The sequence below is a fragment of the Manis pentadactyla genome, chromosome 13 (genome assembly GCF_030020395.1).
Source record: "Manis pentadactyla isolate mManPen7 chromosome 13, mManPen7.hap1, whole genome shotgun sequence".
Classification (NCBI taxonomy): domain Eukaryota; kingdom Metazoa; phylum Chordata; class Mammalia; order Pholidota; family Manidae; genus Manis; species Manis pentadactyla.
Window position 1 is genome coordinate 5543725 of NC_080031.1, and position 25321 is coordinate 5569045.

Genomic DNA, 25321 nt, shown 5'->3' on the forward strand with positions numbered 1-25321 from the left:
GTGTAACATAAGTCTACTAGTAAGTGAATACTTCATTCAGTAATTCAAATGCATTTACAAATTACTGACATTGCCTTTCATGCACATTATCGTAAGTAACTGCTAACAGGTTACATTTCCCCAGTCCTACAAGAAAAAAATGACGTAAGGTAATTCTGCAAATGCCAAGAGACCAGGATGACTGGTAAGCTATCAACTCATAAATAACTCTCAAGAATCACTAGAATTTTATTTAGTCTATTTTTTAGTATTTAATCCACGATTAAAATAGTAAATTATTTTTTAAAGTTTACTGTGTAAGCCAGAATACTTCAAAAAGAGGTAATCCACTAGCAGTAATTATTTATGCTTTGTTTAGAATTAATTTATTCCATTCTGCTATATGATTTGTAACAGTTCCCAGGTAAGCTAATATGCAAGGCCATACCGCTAACTCTTCCCTAGTCCTGTAATCACTAGGCTAATTTAGCTATGAAAACTACAAGTAGAAACAACCACAACTGGGTAATATCTAGATTCCCCTGCTTCTGTCTGCTCCATATTTCAAAATAATTTATGATAGTCAGACTAGTATTTCTAAATATGGCTTTGGATTACTAACTCATTACTTTAAATTGCTTCCAGATAAAATTTAAAATTGGCATTCAAGGTCCCCCCACTCTGTATTTTGATTCTAACATACTTCTCAACACACCTCCCAATACTTTCCTTTTTACCAAACTCACCAACTTACCTTTACCCTTCCTTAAATGCATCTGCTTGGCGCTCTATGGGTCACTTTTTATACCAGTCCCCTCACTTAAAATTCCACCTCTTCTTGGATCACCTCAACTAGTTTCTTTCCTCTCCTATGAAAATTTAGGGTTACTTACTATACATACTTCACACTTGCAAATTATCTTTACTCCCTTGCAGATTCAGCCTAACTCCTGTTTTTATAAATCAAGTTTTACTGCCACACAGTCATGCCCATTTGTTCTTTTGTACTGTCTAAGAGTGCTTTTGAGCTAGAATGGCAGAGTTGAGCAATCTGTAAGAGACCAGATGGTGTACAAAGCCCAACATATTTGCCATCTGGCACTTTACAGAAAAACTCTGCATACCCTGCCTTAGACTCTTAATGTTGTTTACCTTTTTATCTGACTAAACCTCCTTGAAGGAAGGAGTGGTACTTTGCATGCCTTTATTTATACATGTATGTTATTCAGTACTTATTTAATGACATACTACACACTGCCCTGAAAACTATGAGAGGAGAGAAAGCATTGGGACTTCAAAAAACTTATCTGAGGGCAACCCTTGCAAGTAATGATTAAAAATGAAACCAATTAACTCATATTAATGTGTTAGTACTACAAGTACAAAGCACATTTCACTGATAAACTACTTTCTCTTCTAGTATATAGGCTCCTAAAGTTTGGTGTGTGTATATCTATCTAAAATTTTTTTACACTGTAGTAAAATATACATACAGTGGGGAGTACATTTTTTGCAACACCAAGCTAAATACCTGGCATGCAGTAACAGTAACATACCCAGAAATATAGCTGCAATTATTAATATCATACTAATTATTAATCTCATACTAATACTAAGATTATAGTCTCAGTTTTGAGATGGGAGGATATTGAACCCATTTGCTTAGTCTGATCTAATTACCTCCCAGTTTTTTTCCTTCATGCAACGAAATACAGACTAGTTTGCTTCTGGCAAAAAAATTAAAAGGTCACAATAAACAATTTCTAAAACATAAACAGATTCTTGGTATGACTTATTTTGCATATACTATATGTAACTCATTCTTGTATGCTAAAACTATCCAGAAAACACACAAATCCTAAAATTGGTTTAAAATGAACAGATTAAGGTATGAAAGGTATGAGTGCCAGAAAGTCTTTTGCAATTTCAGATATGGAAATAACTTCAGAAGTTAACTATAGCTCAACTTCAGAAATTCTAGAAGTGGGAATAGGGTGACCTGGACTGTATCACAGGCTCTGCTGCAAGACAGGGACAGAGAAGCACAGCAGAACCAGGGAGGAAAAAAATGGGTAAAGGGAATAAAAAATACTTACCAGTGCAAACAAGATTGCGGCATAAGCCATTTCGAAAATCATGAAATACACGATTTCGATGTTCCTAGAACAAAGCAATGCATTTGATTTAAAACTCATATACACAGCCCTAAATCTTCATTACCCTTCTATCCAAACAGTTCATTACACTCAAAATTTGTTCATACAAATGGGATAAGCCAATTCAAAAAACATTAGAGGTAAAAAAACATAAATCAGTTTCCCATGGGAATTAATAAGCAACTAATACATATCTATGCATATATACAGCATTTACTTTCATTCTTAAAAATCTTTTATCTTTTTTGCTGGACTCAATTTTAAGTGATGATTTTCACCATGTTTTTGTGTAACTACTTTTAAAATGTTTCAAACAGAAGATGCCAAAAGCCTGGCTTCACCATAACATCTACTATTTCCCTTTATACTTTGTTATATAAAAAAGCTAAAAATAACTACTTTTTAATTAAAAACATGAAAACACACAATAACTAACAAAAGCAATAAATCTAGCATCTCTTCTGCTTAATATATTCACTTCCTGTTATAATTTCTAATATTAGGTGCCTATGTGATGATATATGACTCATGACATGAAGCATCTTTGAAAAACCAAATGAGTTAAGTTTTTAACCTGTCACAGAAACAGCTTTTCATGACATTTTACCATGCTTAGTTAGCACATATACACGTTCTCTTATTACAGTTTTAATTACAGAAAATAAAATTCAATGTATTTTCTATTAAATCAGGTTCTGAAATTGAGATTACATCCTTTTAAGGCAAGTAGTAAAGAAAAATATATGGGCCAAGGAGGTACATAGATAAATTAAAAATATAGAGCACTGCTGTCCAACAGTACCTTCTGCAATGATGTAAATATTCTGTATCTGTACTTTCCAGAACTTGTAATTGCTAGTCACATGTAATGTAGCACTTGAATGTGGTTAGTGTGATTGAGGAACTGAATTTTTAATTTCATTTCATGTTAACTCACTTAAATTGCCACATGTGACTAGTGGTTACTGCATTAAACACTGCAAAACCTAGGAAGTACCTGGGGGAGCAAAGGAATAAAACCTCATTTTTTTTTTCAGGGCTACCAAACCTTTTTTTTTTTTTAAATTAAGGTATCACTGATATACAATCTTATGAAGGTTTCACATGAGCAACATTGTGGTTACTACATTCACCCATATTATCAAGTCCCCCCCCACGCCCCATTGCAGTCACTGTCCATCAGCATAGTAAGATGCTAGAGAGTCACTACTTGTCTTCTCTGTGCTATACTGACTTCCCCATGACCCACCCTCCATTACGTGTGCTAAACATAATGCCCCTTAAATCTCCTTCTCCCTCCCTTCCAGCCTATCCTCTCCAACCCCTTCTCCCTTTGGTAACCAACCACTAGTCTCTTCCTGGAATCTGTGAGTCTGCTGCTGTAAAACCTCACATTTATATCATGCCTGACAGCTTAACAATACTCATACATTACCTCAATTTTCCTAAGAGCCTTGTAAGAATATGTATCATTACCTCTACTTTAGTTAGAAAGCTGTACCTCAGAAGAGTTAAAATGAAAAAGTAGTGAAAATAGTGGTAGGTTACACTGTCTACTAAGGAATAATTAATTCTTAAACTATGAGCATTTGGAGGAGCATTAAAACAAATAAAATCCAAGAAATACTTGGAAAGAATTTTTAAAATTTGTTCAAGTTCTAGTTATACACTCACCTGCCTCATTTTAGCATGGATATAGAAGCAAGAATAACCCAGTTGAGAAATCTTCTTGGCTAGCAATTCAACTCGCTGAGAGGAGTTACAGAAAATGATCGACTGGTTTATCTGAAGCTGAGCATAGGGAAGAAAAAAAAAAAAAACATGAGAAAGAAAACCAAAACCTTCATTTACTTTGCCATATCTTGAAAATACTGACTAGCAAACATGGTCTAAGACTTAGAATCTTATGGTGCAAGAGAGATGCAAAACTAAAAATTATAAATATTGTTCAGTTGCTTAATAGGAATACAACAGTATAATAGTACTATTTAATATTTCCTATGGGCCACATAACTGTAGTAAGACTAAAACAGCCTATCTCATTATTTGTGGTAGTTACATTGTATAAAGGTGCTGTAAACACTGAATTAGTGAATACAGAACCACTGCTCTTACAGAAAATTCACGGTGAAGTTCTTTGTCATTAACTTTTTCATCAATGGATCAACAGACAACCTTGTTTTATGCATATTACTGCTTAAAAGCTGCCTTAATTACTCATGGCCAACAGCACTATAGCTCATGCCTGTATGAAGTGTATCCAATGTATGCTTTCTTTGCAAGACACATTAGTTTTATGTTTAGAAGCACTGGATAGCACTTCAGCACTATGCCTGGGGCCATTTTAAACAATGAAATCAATTTTTAAAGGCACAAAAATGCAGGTAATGTAGCATTTTCTACTTAAAATGAGAAAAGGAAGTTCATTTATACTACAAAGGCTAAAACAAGAAGGCAGTATTGCCTTGTTTGACATCAACTATGAACATGCACAACTCAAATTTTCCATACTAAGTATGTCCACAAGTAACTTCAAAATCATTTTGAGTATTGATTAAGGGGTTACAAATAAATTTGGCAAGTAAGTGAATTTGCAAATACAAAATCTGCAAATAATGAGATCAACTGTAATTAGTCAAATTATTTCAGAATCAAAGAAAAGACTTGTCAGTCATACGGTATCAAGTTCAGATCAACAACTGCAACTTCCTTTCAGGAATAGCTAAGGACTCTTTTTCATACTGAAAACAATGTGAAAACTGACACAACTGCCTGTTTTATTAGGTTTCAGTAATGATAATATTCAGTAGCTAAAGACTATTACCCTGGAGAAAAGTGTGTTGAGGCAGTGTACTTTTTGGCGCTCAGTTACATATGCGTAGTACTGGGTTACTCCCTTCAAAGTTAGTTCCTCCATCAGGTTAATCTCATAGGGTTTCTGCAAGTGGGAATTCTGGGGGGGGGTAAAAAGAAAAGTTTAACACTTAAAAGAAAGCAAAGCGTATCTCTTATACTCAAAATATACCCTATACATTTCTGTCTGATAAACTCTTGCTTTAAGGGATAGAGATCACTTCAAAACAAGTATACATAATTTGTCATGGAAGAAATAAATTACATAAAATGGGGAGCTCTAACATTGTAGCTAAATTACTGTTTTGTACTTTGTATATAGGATTAACGTGTCATCAGTTTATCTAGCACCAAGGCTATCAGCCTAAGCTAAATGAACAATGAAGAAATTTAATCGAACAACTATTAATTTTAAAAAATCAGTTAATATATATGTAACAAGCCTTAGCTGATCAGCTGAAGAAAAAGCCAAAAACCTGGAATAATCAGCATATAGCACAGACTGATAGTTAAATGTCATTATGGATAAAGGTATATTCATGGTCAAGAGGATGGCACTGCTTTCAAGTTCAGATTTTACTCACCATGAACTTCTGTACACTAAGAGGGAAAGTAGCAGAATATAATAAAATCTGTCTGTTTTTAGGTAGCGTGAGAATAATATCCTCCATTATCTGCACAAAATCCTGTGACAGCAACTTATCTGCCTGCAGTACACAGAGAAGACAATTTTAAGAACAATGAAATGCCTAATGTCTTTGGTCAAGAAGGCATCATCCAACAAGAGCACACATGGACCGCTCCTGGTGGGAAGCTGTAAGTTCTCTATAGCATTGCGTAGTCCAATGGCACTGAGACAAATTCCCAGTAATTTAGAGGAGGGGAAGTCTATAATACCTATCTTCTAGAGAAAAAAAAAAAAATCCTACACAGATATAATCCTTGCTCCCATAGCAGAATTCTAATCTGATTCCCATTAAAGAGGGAGTATAGTATAGTGGTTAAAAGTATAGCCTCTAAAGTCAAACTACCTGAGTTAAAATCTTGTTCCCTTTATTTATTAGCTATGTTAGGTTACTTAACTACTGAAAACTTTTTACAATTTTAAAATCCGGATGTCTACTTACTATACTAACTATATAGGACACCTACCTTATAGTGTTGTAAAAGAAAAACAAAACCCCAAGAAATGTTTAAAGCCCTTAATGCTAGCAGAGTGACGAATAAATGTTTTCTCTCATTACTCAAAAACCTGATCTGAATTAGGCCATCATCAACCTGATCTAGTTATCTAAAACACAGACCAACTGCAGATTAACTTTATTTCAAAACATTAGCACTGATGCGCATATGCTTACAACACTTCTAGATCCTAAGGATACAGAGTTGAATAAATTCTTAAAAGGCACTTACAATCTGGTGAGGTAACACATGTAAAAGAGACAAAAACCAAACTATACAAAGCAGCACATACTAAATAAGGGGTTAGAGACAAAAACGTACTTTTTAAAAAGTATCACTGAAAGAAAGGAGACTTAGAATGAACCTGGCTTTGAAGGTTACTCAACAACTCCTCCTCTTGAAAATACAAATAAAACCTAAACTTATCTGGCATCCCTAAGAAAAAGACACAAGGCTCAACTACTCCTATAAATGCCTACAAGGGACAAACCACATTTTATAAGCAAATTAGTTGGACTAGAGTCATGCATTTATTGGACGTTTATAAACACAGAGCTTTTGCTTTATTTACTGACAGTTATTAACAAAGCACAGAATAGTGTCCATACAAATGAAGAGACAGTACCTCATCCAATACTATCATCTGGACATGATCAACTTTTGCTACTCCTTTCTTGATAAGATCCAGGATTCTCCCAGGGGTAGCTATTACCACGTGCACTACACAAGATTAGAAAACATTTATTCTCATTAATTTTAGCTTGAGCAATATAGTTTATATTTCATAGTTTATCATGCATATATACTTTAAAAAAAATCAGAAACACTGTTGTAGAGGTAACAACAAAGAGGCAGAGAGGTGTTTTAGAATATGGATTTCTACTTCATCTTAGACTGGCTAGAGAATACTTGTTTGTTTCACCTCTACATTCCCACTGAGTAATAAAAGGAACAAATAATATATAATCACTTTAAATAACTGCAATGCGAAAAATAGTCTAAGTAAACAAATGTCAATCATATATAAAATTCTGACTAGAATTGTATGTATTATTTTACATAAATGGATCTCATTTTTACTGTTTATTATCTTTTTTTCACTCAATAATGTATCGTGGAACACTTAATGAAAATGAATCCTCAAGTCTTTGATGACTGTGTAGAATTGTTCAGACAGTACCTCAATGTACTTAGCCAATCTCCTGACATTTCGGTTGTTCTAATCTTCAGTACTACAAACCACACTGTAGTAAACAACCTTGCATTTGCCCAATTACATTTCATCAAGATTCTTAAAAACATATACATTTATAATTTCAAAATATAATGCCAAACGGACCACCATGTATCAATTTATACCCCCACACTGAAAGACAGCCTATTTCTCCACAAATGTGCAAAAGGGTTATTAATATTTTTTAACTTTGCCAATTAGATAGGCACAATATCAATTGGCTATATTTACATTTTTCAAAATTATCAAGGCTAAATATGCTTTCAATTACTATCAATTTGTCTTTTTTTTTTTTTGAACAAGACACTCCACTCATTTTCTTTGAAGGTTACTCAACAACTTCATTTTTCACTTCATTTATTCACTTTTCTACTGCAATGTTCCTATTCCTTATTCTAAAAGCAACTTTTAATTTAAGTTACTGAAAGGATGAACCTGTGGGTGAAACTGCACTCAGAGAGTTTAAGCCACTGGACAGCAATCATTTCCTACCTGTGTCATCAAGCCTCATAATATCATCCCGTAAATTGGTTCCTCCTGTGGTTGCCATCACTTTGGCCCCTCCCATGTGTTTGCTGACCTGGATACAAATTTGACTGACCTGTAGAGCAAGTTCTCTAGTGGGAACAATCACCATTGCTGGAAAATATCAAACAGAAAAAAAGTACATTTTAAGGGTTTAAGGAGCTATAGAAAAGACTGCCCCTTGCAATCTAGATACTCAGACATATTAAAAAGTTGAAGCATAACAGGCCTAACCAATTTTGAAAAGCAACATGAGTGAAATCAGGAAAAAAAACAACACAGAACCTATTATAGCATTCTAGATTTAGACTTTTCCTCAGTAATATTGCTATATAAATCTTTTACTCTTTGTAGTTACAAACTCTTAAAGGGTTCTATAAACTGGCAACCATTAGCTCAAAGTTTATTAATTTAATATTTCAGTTAGAGATTCACTAAATACCAAAATAGGAAACTCTTGCTGTCTGGATTCTGTTTATATCATATAAAAGTAAGTAAAGGGAAGATGGGAGAAATAGCAATTATAGATCAAGAAAGGTGAACATTTAAGAAAAAGCTTTAGAGGTGAAAACTTAATTAGCTTACTCTAGGTAGAGGTATGGAAATTTGTTTCTTCCCTACTGCCGAAGCTCTTAAAATTCCCAAACCACAAGTATTTAAAAGAGGTCATGTTTCTACAAGGGGCTCTGCAGACACTCAGCTGCCACAAAAAACAGTTCGGTTCCACTAGCAACATCAGATAAACTTCTCAAAATCTTAGCTTTCCCATCTATAGGGCAATCATACTTACTTACTCATTTCACTGGAATGTTGTCAAAACTGCAATATGTAAAAGTACTTTGAAAACTAGAAATTTCTTTAAAAAACCTGGGAATCATTTTTATGAAACAACCAGGCCAAAAGTTGTGAAAAGAAAGGGTAAATACTAATTCCAGATTATGTAAATTCTAACTCAAAAGATGGTAATATTCCTACATAGCTGCAAGATTTAATCCACCGTTTTCAGTTTAGACAACTAACCTTGTATATTGTCCTTCTTCAGGTCTAGCCGTTCAAGTAAGGGAATGAGGTAGGCACCGCTCTTGCCTGTTCCATTTTTTGCTCTAGCTAAAATATCCCTACCAGACAAAGCAATGGGAATGCTTTCCTCCTAAAATAGACAAGACAATGCAAATTACTTGTGAATAAAAGCAGTACATAAGCAAATTCTTCTTTGGTATGGTTTAAAGTGTCCTACATTTGCATTATAGAAGAATTAAGTAGAGACCAAGTAAATTAGCAGAATTATTCAATATCACCATTATTACCAACAAATATTTACTGGAAATACTTACAGAATACATATTAAATTATATCTTAATGTAATAAAAACTGTTCACGTGAGTGTATATGTGTGTATGTCTAAGGAAGCTGAACACTGACAACAAAACAACAAAGAGGAAGAAAGAAGAACTTAGACTGACATATAAATAAGACTTAAATATACAGAGAAAAAAGCAAAAGACACTTCACAATTAAAAACCGGAGAAAAATGGTACAAACAATACAAGGAAGCCTAGTGATATTTTGAGACTAGTACGCCAGTTTGATCCCAGTGAAAAATTGTAGCTTGGACAACTTATCCTTGCACAGAACAGGAAATAAACTACAGAAGTTTAACCTCAGGTCCTACTTCATATATTATATTATATCAATCTCCAATGTCTGTGCCTCACAGCCAAATTCTGTCCTAAAATATTCTCAGGTGGAGGCTCAATTCTATTCCAGTTATCTTAGTCCATGGTCAGACTGCCAAAGGTTTCACATTTCACTTCCACATTTGGCTTAGTGTGTCAAGTGTTTTGCAGAAGATAAAATATTTCCTAGTTACGACAAATTTCCTAGACAACAGCAACGGATTCCCAACAATTACCGAAAATTATACATATACAAAAACAAACTAAAAAGGCAGAACAGGTATAAACAGGGTAGAAGTAGAACATTTTTACTTCTAAAACTAAAAATTTTTTATTTAATTTCTAAAACTAAAAAATTAGGATAATAAATCAGGAAAGGGATTTATAATCACTGTAATAATTAGTTCTTTCTGTGCCTTAGCTAATGACTGAGAAATCTCTCCAGCATTTTAAAACTTACTGTAGAAACATCTTAAGTTATAAGCATCAAGACCTTCACATCCCAACACGACACTCATGCTACCTAGAACCCCAATTACAGAAGTCAGATGGGTTCCATATGGTCAGAATAAATAGCTCTCAGAACTGTGATAATAATGTTATCCTGTTCCTATAACCAGCATTAAACAGTCTGCTTACTACGGTAAAGCCAGTCAAAAATAATTAGGCCCCTTTGGTCTTAAACTCTTCCCTCCTACTTCAAGTCAACTCTAGAGGCCCATTACCCTGGGGTTCATTCTCTTCTACGTAAATTTTTAAATAGGCTTCCTGCACACCGTTCAATAGCAGGAAAAAAAGCTAAGTTGTCTCCAAAGGTCTCCCAATGACTTCCTGAGTCAGGTCTTTCAAAGTATAGAATTTATTAATGAAGCAAGGCAGGGTAGAATTAGATTGGGATTATCCTAATTCTCATTTTGGGTTCACCTTTTGACTTGGGTTAAGGCCAGCGATTTCTATTCTCCTGCTCTTTTTGATAGGCTTATGCCCTACAGAAACTGTTTAAGGATAAGGCTTTTACAAAGTAACCAAGCTAATCTGCAAATTACTATACACTGATATTATGCCCCAAATGGTGGCCATGATGATTAGCAGCCAGGGAATTCAGCACATCCAAATGTGTCTTACCACTGTTTTCTGGCAGATTAAGTAATATGAAGCAAGAGAATTCAAGTCAAGTTCAGACAACTTTGAAACCCAAGAGGAAATCATGGGGAGCTGCATGATGAACAAAGGAGGAAGGAAGCAGAAAAAATCTAAAGACTTAACCATGTGTTGACCACCACACTAGATACTTAGATACTTTATATTATTTACATCCTTTCAAGTTAGGTATTAGGTATTTTTGTTTTACAACTGACAAAATGGATTCAGAGAGATTAACTGTTTTGCCCAAGGTTACAAGGCCAGAAATGAAAAGAATCCCAATTTGAACTTAGAGGTCTGCAAATAACAACATGTAGGCAAGAATGTGGAAAAACTGGAACCCTCATACACTACCACTGGTAACGTATGTCTGCTTTGGAAGTGCCCGGCAGTTCCCCCAAAGGTTTAACAGTTACCATACGAAACAGCAATTCCACTCGTAGATAAATGCCCATACAATAGGTTATTATTCAGCAATTAAAAGGAACCAAGTACTGATACATGCTACAACATGGATGAACCAGAAAAACATGCTAAGTCAAAGAAGCCAATCACAAAAGACCACGTATTGGATGACTCCATGTATATGCAATGTCCAGCAGAAGCAAATCCACAGGGCAGAAAACAGATGAGTGGTTGCTTAGGGCTAGGGGAAAATGAGGGATGACTGCTAAAAAGATTTTCCTTTTGGGGTGATGAAAATGTTTCTAAAAATTGATCGAAGTAATGGTTTAACAACTGTGAATACACTAAAAACCACAGAATTGTATACTTTAAATGTGTGACCCATGTGACACATGATTTGTATCTTACTTAATAAGGCTACCAAAAAACCCCCACAACCTTAGGTCTGATTCTGCCACCTTTGCTCTCCAAGTCCACGTTCCACTGTAAGGTCTTGGGACTGACCCAATACATAATTGTTGTGTTTTGTTTACTCTAGTATCCATTTCCCTTTCTTAGTAGCACCCTAACTTCCTTCTGAGGAATTATTCTCCACCTACCCAACAGATAGTCTAGTCAATCTCCTCAGGCAAATGGTAGACACTGACTGTAGCCAGGCCAGCTCAATGCTTCCTCCTAAGAGTTTGAACTGTTATAGTGCATCCTATGACAATTTATAGCTTTCTAAGCCCTTCAGAGCTCCTCAGTTCTTGGCCAATTCTGTGCTTCTCCAGACTTCTCAATTTTATGAATTCCTGATGCTCTTTCAATAAATTTCCTTTGGCTTAAGTTAGCCCAAGTAGATTTCTGTTGTCTATAACAAACAAGTGGTATTCTGCTGCCTACAACCAATAAACTTTCCAATTTCCTAGTACTGAGAGGCATTTTCCAAATGTGGTACCTAAAAAGCTCTGAACTGCCCAACTAGCTGCTTTTAGAGTAGTTGCTTGTTTTTACTTCCTAGGTCCGGCTGAGCTTAAGAATCTTAATTTCAGGGGAAAAAACATGGATATGGTGGAGAAGGTAGCAATGGTTGTCAGAGATATCAACTGCTACCCAGAAAAAAGGAGATGGAAGCTAGTAATTAAAAAAATTATCTCTCTTAACTCAAGGAAACCCCCAATTTTACCATAGTAACCAATGGGGAAACACATTTTAAGACTTTTTTTTTTGAGAATTTAGGAAAACAGTTCTTTTAGCCATTAATAAATCCATGTTAGCAGAAGAAATGACATACAAAAGGATTAAGAGAGCTATAATCCCTAACCATAAATAACAAGCTATTAATTCTCATTATACCTGGTTGACAAAGTAATTTCTCAAAATAATTAAAAATTTCTGACCTGATATAAAATTTTGCTGCCAACAGTAAGGAACTTCCATGTTTCCCTCAGTAATGGAATACCTGCCATTTCATCACCTTCTTACCTAAAAAGTCTTCAAAAGCTTTACCTAGGATCTAGAAGCAGATAAGAACTGCCATCTCTCAATTATCTCAAAGTTAATATAAGGTTTGATAATGTTAAGTAGACTAAAACAGAGGTACTAATTAGGCCATCCAAAGAAGTCTGTGCTCCTATAAGCTTATGCCTTTAGAATGGCATAGTAATGCGACTGGGCACAACATTCAAACCCAGAACTAGAGTCACAGATGGCTGCACCAAAGAAAGATTTGGGAACAACCTATCTGTCTGGTTCAGGCCTGTCAGTGTAAAATCCTCTTTAGAGAGGGTGTAATTTAAAACGCCTCATTTTCCAATAATCTGATAGCCAACTGCAACTAAGTCCCATCTCTCAAAGATTCAAATGCAGATGACATCCATCAGATCAAGGCTTTTGTATTTGGAAAATAAATTATGCCTGGATAAAACTGTAAAACTAAGTGCTATAAACAACAATAGACACATTTTAGAAAAATAAAACAACACGAAACCACATAAGGTGAAAAGGTGGATAAGAACAGAATGAACAGAAGGCAGCCAGTCTACAAGGTGAGATTTCACTAGAGAATTTCTGGGTTTTTTTTTGTTGTTGTTCTAAAATCCTGTATTTGTGGTTTGTTACTCTGAATGATTCTAAGAAACAGATTATCTTGTGTTTTCCACAGATTCTCAGACAAAATAGTGAAGAAAAGCCAACATGATTTGTGGCCTTAGGAACCTAAAATAATACTTTATTAGTCACATACAGTGCTTTGCTCTTTCAAAATATTTTGTTTTATACATTGCAATTGATTCTTACAATAAAAGCCTTGTGAGAGAGATTACTTATTTCTACTTTATAGAAAAAGCTGGATGTCAGACTGGCTAAGTGGCTGAAAAGTTAATAGCTCACCTGCTATACTAACACCGAGAGCACTAACAACAGTCAATTTTAAATTTTAATACAAAAGCAGGCAACAGTAAAGATCCATTAAAGATGAAGTTGGCTAACTTAATCTACCTCTTTTGATAGAACTTCTATATGAAATGATAACCCATAACATTCACTGAGCACTTATGCACTAGGCACTATTCTAAGCGTACTAACATGAATCACCTCATTTAATCTTCACAACCACTTTATGATATTTATCTTTTTCACAGGTCAGGAAACCAAGGATTAGAGAGAGATCTCAGACAATCAACTTAGAAAACAGTGGACTTGGGATTCAAACTGGGCATTCTGACTACAAGGCTAGTGTTCCTGAACAGTTCTCTAGACCAACTCACCTACAAACCTATGTTAACCATAACTTATCAAAACATTCACAATACAACTGAACATGTGAGAGCCTATTTCCTGCCATGTACTGGCTAATAAGTACAGTTGGCCCTTGAAACACCACATGTTTCAACTGTGCTGGTCCACTTATAAGTGGCTTTTTTCCCAGTAAATACATACACTGGAAAATTTTTGGAGATTTGCCAACAATGTAAGAAAGCATATTTTCTCTAGCTTGATTTTATCGTAAGAATATAGTATATGATATATGTAACATACAAAGTGAAATAATCAACTGCTCATGTTATCGGTAAGGCTTCTGGTCAACACCATGCTATTAGTAATTAAATCTGGGGGGAATCTAAAGTTAATACAGATTTTTGACAGCACAGAAGGTCAGTGCCCCTAACCTTCTGTGTTATTCAAATGTCAGCTGTAACTGGAGATAAAGTTGAATGGCACATTCCCCTACAGTAGAAGAACTCTCAAAACTTTTCATTTCAAATGATAAAACAGATCAATATGAACTACATTATGGAAAAGATTGCTAAATGTTTAATATCTATATTCAAATTGCTTAGCTGATGATGTTCAACCTTATCTTGATATTTTCTCCAGCCATAATATATTTCTTTCAGTTTGTCCTCAAAGGTACATTCTCACCCCTAGGCAATCACTATCCCAGTGCCCTCTGCTTAGAATATGGATCACTTCTTCCAGGTTGTTCCAGCCTCTTCTAATGGCCACATTTATGTGCAATTTCAACTCGAAATGGGCCCATTATATAACACCGAAATCACCTGTACCATCAGCTGTCCTTTCCAGTAGACTGAGTCCAGGAACCCTATTTGTCTTGTTCATCACAACAACCAAGGTGTCTTTCTAGGTCACTCAACACATTTGCTCAATGAAAAGTGCTCAATTATCACAGGGTTTGTCCTTAGTACAGCTGGGATTCAACAGTATCAACTTACATGAAGACAAAAAACACACTTATCAAATTTGTCTATGTATAATGCATGCTTATGTCTACATGTATGTGTACGCATATATGTGTATACATACATCTACTGCCTTGCTGTTTCCACTGAAAAGGCCAAGGAGCAAGGAATACACCCAGTGCTCAGATTTTGGTCTCCAATACTACCCGCAACTATTTCGATTCAGGGCTCCTTGAAGAAACGGCTGATTCTAAGGCTGGGGCAGGGTGGGTTACAGATAAGCTCGGCATCATGATATTCCAAACAGGAAGTGCTCAATAAAAATGAAGTGGGGAGGAAGAGATGAAGAGGGGTTGCACAGAGGATTTTGAGGGCAATGAACTACTATGTATGGAACTATAATGGTGAATATATGCCATTTTTCATTTGTTACAACCCACGGAATATACACCAAGAATGAACCCTAATGTGAAGTATGGACTTTGGGTGATAATGTGTCAATGGAGGTTCATCAGTTGTAACAAATGTATCACTCTTTTGGGGAATGCTGATAATGGGGGAGGCTATGCATGAGTGGGGGCAGTGATTTATGGGAAATCTCTGTATCTTCCACTTAACATCTGTGAACCTAAAACTGCTCTAAAAAGACTTACCAGAAACTTACTTAGAAAATAGTGGACTTGGGATTCAATTGTGTGGAGTAGAGGCCCCCACACACATTACAAAAACAAAAGAAACAGCTTCTGAAAGAGTCATACTGGTCAAACCTGGGAAAATATGAGCACAAAAATACCACTGGGAAAAAAAAACTCTTGAATCCACATTGATAATGTATAGAAACATAAGCAGGTAAGAAGGAGATTTGGCCCTCTCTTCTTTATAGGGCCAAATGCGGGAGAATTGCTAGGGTTGGAAATTCATAATCCATGAGAGTAAAAGATTAGGTCATGCAAGAATTGTCAATGGGTGCTAAGACTAGGGGGAAATTTCAATGAAGAGTAGGATATTTGCATGGTTTTAAAATGCTTCCCACTACTTATGAATGTCAAGGGAGAGGGAAATAAAAAAGTATACCAGTAGAAAAATCAGATACCACCTTGATAAGAGTGATCAACATTATAATACCCATGAGGAAAGGATGGACACTGCCTCCATATGTGATACCGAAAAGCCATCCCATGACCTCTACAGTATTCTGGCTAAGAACGTGTAAATTGCATCTAATCACACAGCAACAGACAAACCCAATGAGGAATGTTCTACTTAAAAAATGGGGCTGTATTTTTAATATCAATGTCATAAAAGACAAAAAAAGATTAGGGAAATGTTCACAATTAAAACAGGTTGAGATGTAACTCTATGTAATACCTGATCCCAGGATGGATCCCATAAAGAGAAAAAAAAATGATATAAAGGACATTTTGGAGTCAATTAAAAATTAGAGTACAAATGACAGATGAGAGAGAAATATTGATGTTAAACTGACTGAAGATAACTGTATTATGGTAATATAGCACAACACAGGAACACCTCAGATACATTGTGGGTTCAGTTCCAGACCACAGCAATAATACAAACATCGCAGCAAAGTCAAAAGAATTTTTTGGTCTTCAATGCATATAAAGGTTATGTTTATACTATACGGTGTACCCACTATAGTCTCTTAAGTGTGTAATAGCATTATGTCTAAAAAAACAATGTACATACCTTAATTTAAAAATATTTTAATGTTAAAAATTGCTAATCATCATCTGAGCTTTTAGTGAATCGTGATCATTGATGAGATCCACCTAATGAGCCATGAAAGTCTGAAATATTGTGAGAATTACCAAAATGTGAGACACAAAGTGAACAAATGCTTTTTTATGCAGGGCTGCCACAAACCTTCATTGTGTTTAAAAAAAGGCAGTATCTGCTAAGCACAGTAAAATGGGGTACGCCTGTATCCCTATTCTTAGGATATATACATTTGAAATGTTGATGTAATAGGCCATTAGGACATTAGGTTCAGTTCGTTCAGAAAAAGTGTGTGTATGTACATGTATATGTGTGTGTACACACACGAGAGAAATGTTGGTTCATTGTATCATCCCCACAGATCAAAAAGAAAAGTAGGTAAGGCTTAACTCATCACATTTTATGTAGATAAAAAGGGGAAACATACCTGAATAGGAGATGGCTTTTCCCAGCCCATTTCAAAAATTCCCATCAGTAACTCCCGTTTCAAACAGTAATCTTCAAACTCATTTCCTTTTGTGGAGGTCACATCCTAGTAAAACAATCAACAAAAAAATAAAATACAGCTGTTTCTTTGGTAGCATGCTTAAGTTTGAAAGACTACTTCTTTATCTACCCCATATAAAATGTAAATGCAGATTAGTTCTCTTATTTTAACTATTCCTGAAGAATAACCACTCCTTCTTTAACATGAGCCTTTTAAAACCTGTATTTTTGGGAAAGGCCACCCTATGGTCATATTCTTTCTTCTAAAGACTGGTGGAATCCTGTTATTTCTATGTAAGTATCATGCTGTGAATTACAAGTCACAAGATGTGGAGTGAAACCCTCGCTCCACCACTCACTGCCTACAAACATCCTTGTCTAAACCAGGATTTATTAAGATCAGCACTACTGGTATTTGGGCCAGAAAATTCTTTCCTGTTAAGGGGGCTGTCTAGCTTCTGCTAAATACTCACCAGGAGACAAAAATCACCCCTGGTTGATAACACTAGGCTAGGAGAACTAACCTCTCAAATTCTGTTTTCTCATCCACAAAATGGGAATAACACCTACCTAGCCTGAATCTTACTGTGTTTCTGGACGCAAAGGACAATTTTGAGAAAATGCCTTGGAAGCCATAAAAAAATCCATAAATTAGGTAAGATATACATTACGTGTAAATAATATTTAATATATGGACACACATTACATTAACATAATTCCTCCAAATAGTGAAAAATTTTGACAGTTCATCATATATGATCTATAAAATTTCAACCATTATAACTTACTTCAGAGTAAACACAGTGTCTATTGTTGTTATTAACTACATTACCTTTAAAGCCTCCACACTATTTTCCCACTTGAATATTACAAACAACTTACCGAAGTTTTGATTCTTAGATCCTTTGGAGGGAGTTTTAAAGTCTTTTTCCAGTCATCACCAGGTCTAGAGAGAATAAAGTAAAATTGAAGTATGAGAATTCAGAGTATAACTATTCTATAGTAATATAAAGATGACTCATGTCAATTACAATTTAGGTTCTAAACAGCACAGTAAGTTTACTATATCATCATTTATATAAAAACATAGTTAACAGAGATGAACAACTTTGAAAAACTGCTTTTTATAAAAGAACAATCTAAAAAGGATTAAAAAAAATCAAGAACAGAAGAGAACAAGGCATTCATCCACTTCACAGAAGCAGTGTATTAAATAGAGTACAACTATCATCACAACAGATAACCCACGTTTTGACAACACAATGTGTAACTTAAACTAGTTGCCAACAATAAAAAAGGAGATTTCACGATTAAAATGTATAATGTGGGGGGAGGCATAGGGAGGGCTGTGCAACACAGAGAAGACAAGTAGTGACTCTACAGCATCTTACTATGCTGATGGACAGTGACTGTAATGGGGTTTGTGGGGGGGCCTTGGTGAAGGGGGGAAGCTAGTAAACATAATGTTCCTCATGTAATTGTAGATCAATGATAACAAAAAAAAAATGAGATTTCATGTAGAAATCCAGATCCTGGCATTTCATAAAAAATGGAAGCTTTAACAATTGGTTCCAAATTTCTATATGGAGTAAGTTTGATACAGCTTAATAACTAGAATTTAAAATCAAGTGGTTGACCCCTTTAAAAAGGGCAAGTACCCTCTCATTTGGCATAATGTCCTATAGGAATGTGAGTTTCTAACTTCTGGTAACTAGTTAAAAACCAAAGGCTCTGAAGTTTCATACCTGAGCTCAAGCCCTGACTCTACTAGTTATTAGTTCTGGAACTTGCATTAGTTACTTTTCTTAGCTTCCATTCTCTCATGTATCAAATGCATTAAGAATTATATCAAGTAATTTATAAAAGCACTCAGCACAGTGCCTGGCAAAGTAAGAACTCAGTATTAGCTGTTAATGTATATTCAATCTTTTTTACTGGGGTTGCTAGAAACTATGAAAGAGTAAAAACAAGGGAAATAAAAAATTTTTTAATTCTCTTTTTGGTCAGCCAAGAACCTCAAAACACCCAAAAGCGTCTGACAGAAAAAAGACAGTCAATAAAGCAGATGATGTTTCCAACTGGGCTGTCTTTAAAATAAAAATGTTCAGACTTCATTATAGCAACTATTATCAGAGCCCCCAAAACATCTCAAGAATCTTGATTTAGAAGGATAAGCACTTATTTTAAAGCTAGGTCCCACACAGGCCAAGACACTCTAACACAGGTAACTTTGTTACCAACTCCAGGGGTACTAAAACCATAGGGTACACCTCAGCCATACCACACCAAGGTTTATGAGCAAAAACGTCAGATGAACATCCTAGTAGGCCAGCTTATTGCCACACTGCCAAATTCAATAAAAAGTTTAAAATGAAAACGCAAAATCTTTCCATAAGAAATTTATAATCTTAGGAGGTTAAAAAAAGAAACTATTTAAAATGAGAATAAGTGATAGTGGTAAGCATTAGAAGAGTTCTGAGACAAGGGATTGTATCTAGAAGCCTTCATGGAAGAGATGACACTTAAACTGAGATTTAAAAAATCCATGGAATTGAAAAGACACCATTATTCCTAGAGGGAAAAAAAAAACAAGCAAAAACCACTGTTGTCTCAAATCAGCACTTAAGTAGAAAATACAATGAAATAACAGCTTTATGTTTCTATCCTTAGAATTAAAAACAGCCTAAATTTTGCTAGCTTATGCATATTTGGTCAAGATAAACTATAATTTAGACAATATTCTTAGTTTCTATACTAATTTAAAGATTTACCTCAAAAATAACAGAATATGCATAAATGCCAATTCTCTCAGTAAGCAAGCTAATTCTCTTGGAAATCAATTCATTAACTGTGTCCTTAGATTGACAGTTACCATTCAAATAATTTAAAGTGTACATTTTAAGATCACAAATAGCCTACAAACTTTCAGCTTTAAAAGAAAAAAATATACTCTTTAGTAGGATAAGGCTCTAAAGTTTTTAGAGTCAACAAAGGGGCTTGGGACAGGGGTGCTTCCAAGAGTTCAAAATCCTGATTTCCCTGCAATATATAGCTGCTCGTTATTTTGTGTATGTACGTGTTAAAAAAGAAAGTTTATGTTGAAACAGAAAAGCAAAGCTCCATAAGCTAAAAAAAAAAAAAAGTTATAGAAAACTTTTCTGAGTATGTTTGAAGTTCAGAAGGCTGAGCAAGTCTTTAAATTTAAAACTTGAAATCGACTTTAACTGCTGTTTAAACTACAGTGAAGTGCAGTTTTAACACTAAGGGAAAAGCCATTCTGGAAAAAACATGATGAATTTGAGCTATCAAAGCAAGAAATGTTTCAAAAAATGTATATAAAATTAATATACATCATCTGTGTCTACCTTTGTTACTTAATAAACCTGAATTACTTATGCCAGAAAATACTTTATTCAATTACAAATACCTACCTGCCATAAAACAAAATCATCTGTCCTCTATTTGGATTCAAGATGGTTATTTTAAGGTAAACTAGTCAGCAACAAACAAAAAGAAATCTCCTTAGTCTCCCAAGTGTGTTTATCACTTACTCTAACACTTACTTAATAGTGGTGGTCATACTCTGTGCTTGCTGCTGAGTGCCATTATTGATTGTGTTGGTGTTTTTCAGCTGGTTCATCTGTTGCTGTGTCTGTGTGCCCCCTCCTCCAGGGCCGCCACTGGGCTTCACAGGGCCCCTCAGCTGACCATTTTGACTGGACAGACCCATTATAACAGGGTTCTCTGTTCTGGCCGTGCTCATGCTGTATTAACTGTAAAGATGTCTCTTTCAAACTTCAAAAACTTTTGAAAGTCAGTAGAGAAACTGTAATAACAGTTTATTAGGCTCTCCAAAACGAAGAGATAAATATAAGTCTTGCTCAATATATGAGTCCTTTATTGCAATGCAGGCGAGCACCTGTAAGTCTCTGAACGGTAAGCAGCAGTAACTTGCTCTCATGCACCGAATCAACTTTTTATTTTTTAAAAAGCCCGCTAACAAGGTTGTTATATATCTGAATTCACTCACTTCAATCTGAAACAAAGAAAAAGTTTAATTAGCAAGCAGGAAAGTTAGAAAACAAAACATTCCCATTTAAAGAACCTCCCTTTAGGGGAAATCTCTTTTAAAGAATTAAGATTACAGCTGCCCTTAGACCAAATCACTAGCCAGGCTAGGTAGGAGAGACAAAAAGTTAAAGATGCCTAAAAAACCAAGCCAATTGAGAACAATCTCAAACATTTTAAATTGACAATTCAAAGCAACCCACAGATTAGGTAGAAAGATTTTGTGATTAAATTAGCATTAGTTTTTTGTCATTAGAGATTGTCAAATGACAATCTCTCCCCTTCATTTTCCTCCCTGAATTCTCTAAAAGTCCCTACCACTCTACAAGCCAATGATTCATCACACTTAATTGCAATACAACTCAGTGAAGTATCACACAATTTTGTTAATGTAAATCTACACATGAGCAAGGCAATTCAATTCATTAATATTTTTCTCTTTCTTGAGAATCCTTGAAGAGTTAAGTGTGCTTTTAACTTTATGCTGTCAGGAAAAAAAAACCACATTTGTGCTTTTATGAATTTCAACTACGTTAAGTTAAACTTTGTTTTTAAAAACTGCATTTACTTTTTCCCAGAAGTTTTTGCCCCTTAAAACAGTAACTGAAGCAGTCAAAGGATATAGGTATGTCTACATGTCAAAATCTTCCGCTTGAAAAACAGCAAAGAAAATCTTTAGCTACCTTGGTAAAATCTGAATGCTAAGTGTTAGCTATATTTCAGTAACATCTTACAAAAAGTATATCTTAACTTTAATAGCATCATTAGAAAAATTATTAAAATACAAAAAGGGAATAGCCTGTGTTAAAACAAAAAACTGTAAAAAGCTAAACACTAGTAGCTTTAATCAAGCTTTCCAGGAAACTCAGTACTAATTAATAATTGTTTTTAAAAAGAAATGGTCCACCTCCGCGATTTTTAATTATTCCCCAAATCGTAATTATTTTAAAATGTAGAAAAAGACACAATTTACCAAGGCCAGAAAATAAAGGCCTTTGATGGGTTTGTTCTTTTAACTCCTTCACATTCCTTACCAAAAAATACACTAACTTAGCAGTGATTATTTTTGCCATACACCAAGACTTCTCAACCAGTAACATTTTTCTAAAATACTCTTTTTTCCACATTGAAAATAAAGCTGCTCACAAGCAAATCCTGATTATCACACACACAACGCTGTACAATTCAGTCTACCAGAATCTGACTGACCTCTTAAGCAGACCATGGTTAACAGCCACCTAATTTCAGTTCAAGGCAGTAAATGGTTTTCCTGTATTGACAAGTATACAATATATGATCAACAGTACCACGTAATTCACAAAGACGACTTGTTGGCAAAGCACTAAGAGGATGAAGAAGGCATCCTCTAAAGATTAAAAACATTATACTCTCCATCATGCACATTAAGACCTTATGTCTCCCTAGACCCCAAATGTGACGATAACTGCTCTCCCATTAAAGTGAAACCTGCACTGCAGCTTCAAGTAAATATCCCTCCTACCCCTTCCCAATTTAGATTTGCAAGCTGTATTTCTACATCTTCAAAAATACGAACGAAACGTAAACTGGTTGGGAGGAGCCCCTCGCAGAGTTAATTACAGCACTTCCCAGTTAGCAACTGACAGTTTGACACCCAAAACAGTATCGTCATTTCCAAGGAGCTTTTGTTTGCAAATGCAGCGTAGTTTCTCTAAGCTCGGTCTCCAAGTTTAAGTGACTGTTTTATTCGGAAGGGAAAAAGGGACTGTGGCCAGAAAAAAGGACGGAGCAGCAAGGGATAGAAACAGGCCGACGATTTGAACCCCGTAATTGCAGGCCAATAATTTCTTGGTTCCCCTGTCCCCCTACCCCCCACTTCAAGCAGCTCCCTGTGACCACAAACACAAAAGGTTTGGGGCTCTGCAACCCTATCTGCGCAACAAGAGCGGGGAACCAGCTCCGCGGGGAGGAAACAATAGGGACTCCCCCCTGCAAGGTCCCAAAGAGAAACCCTGAACTCAGAAAGCCCCGTCCCTCCTCCACGACTCGGGGGCGCTCATCACCCTCTTGGTATATCGACCCACATACAAGGCCTTATTCCAGCCGGGCCCTCCAACACGGCGTATCCCTGCCGCCCCCCGTGGGGCCGCCTCAAAGCCTGGAACCTCCAGCACCCCGAAGTCCTTGCCGCCCCCTGGTCCCAGAGCCCCTCGTCTCCTCTAAAGCGCTCCGAGTACTCCGCCCGCTCCTACCCGGCCCCCGCCGCGCACTTCAGTCCTCTGTTCTCCTCCTCCGCGGCCCCCGCCCCACTCAGCGGCCGCCCGCCGCCCGCCTTCCTCCCCCAGGTCCGGCCAGGCCCTAGGCCTCCGCGTCAGGCGCCCCCACGCCGGCCGAGGGGCTTCCCGCAGCCCCGACGGCTCCGCTGACCTCGACCCCACCACCTCACCGCTCGCCCCGCGACTCCGGCCCGGGTCCTACCACCGAGGCCACTCCCGCTCGGCACCCTCGGTCCTTTATTGTTGACTCGAAGCTCCCAAAATGGCGGCGGCTCCTTCCTCCCCAGAAGCCTCCGCCCACCCCCGCCCGGGCCCTGGAATCGCCGCCCCCGCTCCCCCCGCCCCGGCCGGGCCGCCCGCGCCCGCCGGCTCCCCGGGCCCTCGCGCCCACCTCCGCCGCTGCCCGCTCTCCCGGCGCCGCCGGAGCCGCCGCCCGGGACCAGCTCACTGGGCTCCTCCGCCCCCTCCCTCGCCCGCCGCCGCCGTCCCCTCCCTCCCGCCGCTCCGCATGGCGGCCGCCCCGGCCCCTCCCCCACGCAAGATGGCAGGAGCGCGGCCTCGCCCGCTCTGCCGCGGGAGACGTCCTGCCGAGGAACCTCCCCGAGGAGATGGGGGGCCGCGCTCTCCACCGACAGGGCACCCGCGGGTGCCCGCGCTGAGGGACAGCTGAAGGAATATGGGTTCCTTTCCAAGTGGGAAGAAGGCTGCTTTTTCTTCTGCTGAGGAGAAAGACTGCGGAGTGGTGGCTGGGAAGCGTCCGCCCTGCCTTCCCCCCAAAGTAGGATCCGGGGTTCTGACCACAGACGATCTGCCTATTCCTGACCAGGGCACGTTCCGAGAACGGCCTCTCCGGGCAGCGGCTCGGGGACGGGGAGCTGACCTGACATCTCCCGTGGGCCGGGGGCGCGCTGCGGGACCAAGGCGCCGCGTCCGAGCCATCCACGAACGCGCGGAACCAGCGGCCCCGAAGCGGCCGCGCGGGGCGGGAAGGGGGTCCGGCCGGGACCGGAGAGCGAGCGGCGCGGCTGGGGGTTCGGGGGGGTGGTCCAGGGGGAACACCGAGGGGAGGGGCTGCAGGGCAGGACCCGGCCGCAGGCGCGCCGAGCAGCTCACCTGGGGGCGCGGGGAGGGGGCCGGGGGCAGCGACCTTCCTTTCCCGGCCCCAACGGGCAGCCCTTGAAGAAAGGGGGCGGGTTCCCAAAGGAAGGGAAAGCTGCTGAGGAGTCAGAAAGAGTCCTGTAAGGAAATGGGGAACCAGAAAGCAGACGGTGGTTTTTCTCCGTGCTGACCCTCACTGGAAAGATATTTACGTGTTTGTACCCTTATAAATACTATTCAAAGCCTCATGTCTCCTTTTATCCTTAACAGAAGTAACCGGAATGCCATCTTGTTCTGGGTAAAACAAACAGCTGAAGGTAGAAAGCTGGCTAGGTCGGAGGAAAACAAAAACCTGGGTCTCATCCAGCTGAGAGACTGAATACACAAAACAATAGCCAGACCGTGTGTGACCACAGAACTCCGACCCACGACCTCCGCAGCAGCCTCCGCAGTGATGGGCCCACAACCGGCAGGACTGGATCCTTGACTACCAGCTTCCCTGATTTCTGCCCCTGCTTCCAACTCGGGACCAATCAGAGAAAGCCAAATATGTTCCCCAAACCAATCACGTAAGACGCCCCGCTTTAGTTAGCCCGCCTCCAGCTTCCCCATGCCACCAGCCTCCAATCAGAGAACACCTGAAGCCCTCCCCTTTTTTCACTGCCTGCTAGGTCTCTACCGAACTAAGTGAAGGTGACTGGCTTGTTTGGTATACAGCAAGCTCTGAATAAGTTCTCATTTGGTGGTCTTTGTTTATTTTTTGTTTATTTCCATGCAGTCAAAGGAAAGGTGATAGAGAAATGTAAAGAGGCTGTTTTTGAGATTAAAAAGAAAGGTCCCC

At 37.9% G+C, this 25321-nt stretch overlaps 1 protein-coding gene across 6 annotated transcripts in view; it reads right to left on the minus strand.

The window, feature by feature from the left end:
- DDX6 (DEAD-box helicase 6) overlaps nucleotides 1-24380 on the minus strand; it is a 30488-nt gene extending 6108 nt beyond the window's left edge. For 2 of the 6 annotated variants that reach the window (XM_036919961.2, XM_036919962.2), the window contains exons 1-11: nucleotides 23553-23683; nucleotides 20623-21095; nucleotides 17942-18005; nucleotides 17001-17105; nucleotides 8950-9079; nucleotides 7897-8043; nucleotides 6796-6890; nucleotides 5573-5695; nucleotides 4960-5088; nucleotides 3810-3926; nucleotides 2076-2139 (exon numbers count right to left, since the gene is read on the minus strand). In XM_036919961.2, the coding sequence (XP_036775856.1) occupies nucleotides 2076-2139; nucleotides 3810-3926; nucleotides 4960-5088; nucleotides 5573-5695; nucleotides 6796-6890; nucleotides 7897-8043; nucleotides 8950-9079; nucleotides 17001-17105; nucleotides 17942-18005; nucleotides 20623-20822 (1174 nt within the window). In that variant the 5' untranslated portion in view covers nucleotides 20823-21095; nucleotides 23553-23683. Of the gene's footprint in view, nucleotides 1-2075; nucleotides 2140-3809; nucleotides 3927-4959; nucleotides 5089-5572; nucleotides 5696-6795; nucleotides 6891-7896; nucleotides 8044-8949; nucleotides 9080-17000; nucleotides 17106-17941; nucleotides 18006-20622; nucleotides 21096-23552; nucleotides 23685-23773; nucleotides 23882-24262 lie in introns of those variants that run through there. The other 4 variants (XM_036919966.2, XM_036919963.2, XM_036919964.2 and 1 more) reach the window with 4 other exon arrangements.
- Between the last annotated feature and the right edge of the window lie 941 nt (nucleotides 24381-25321).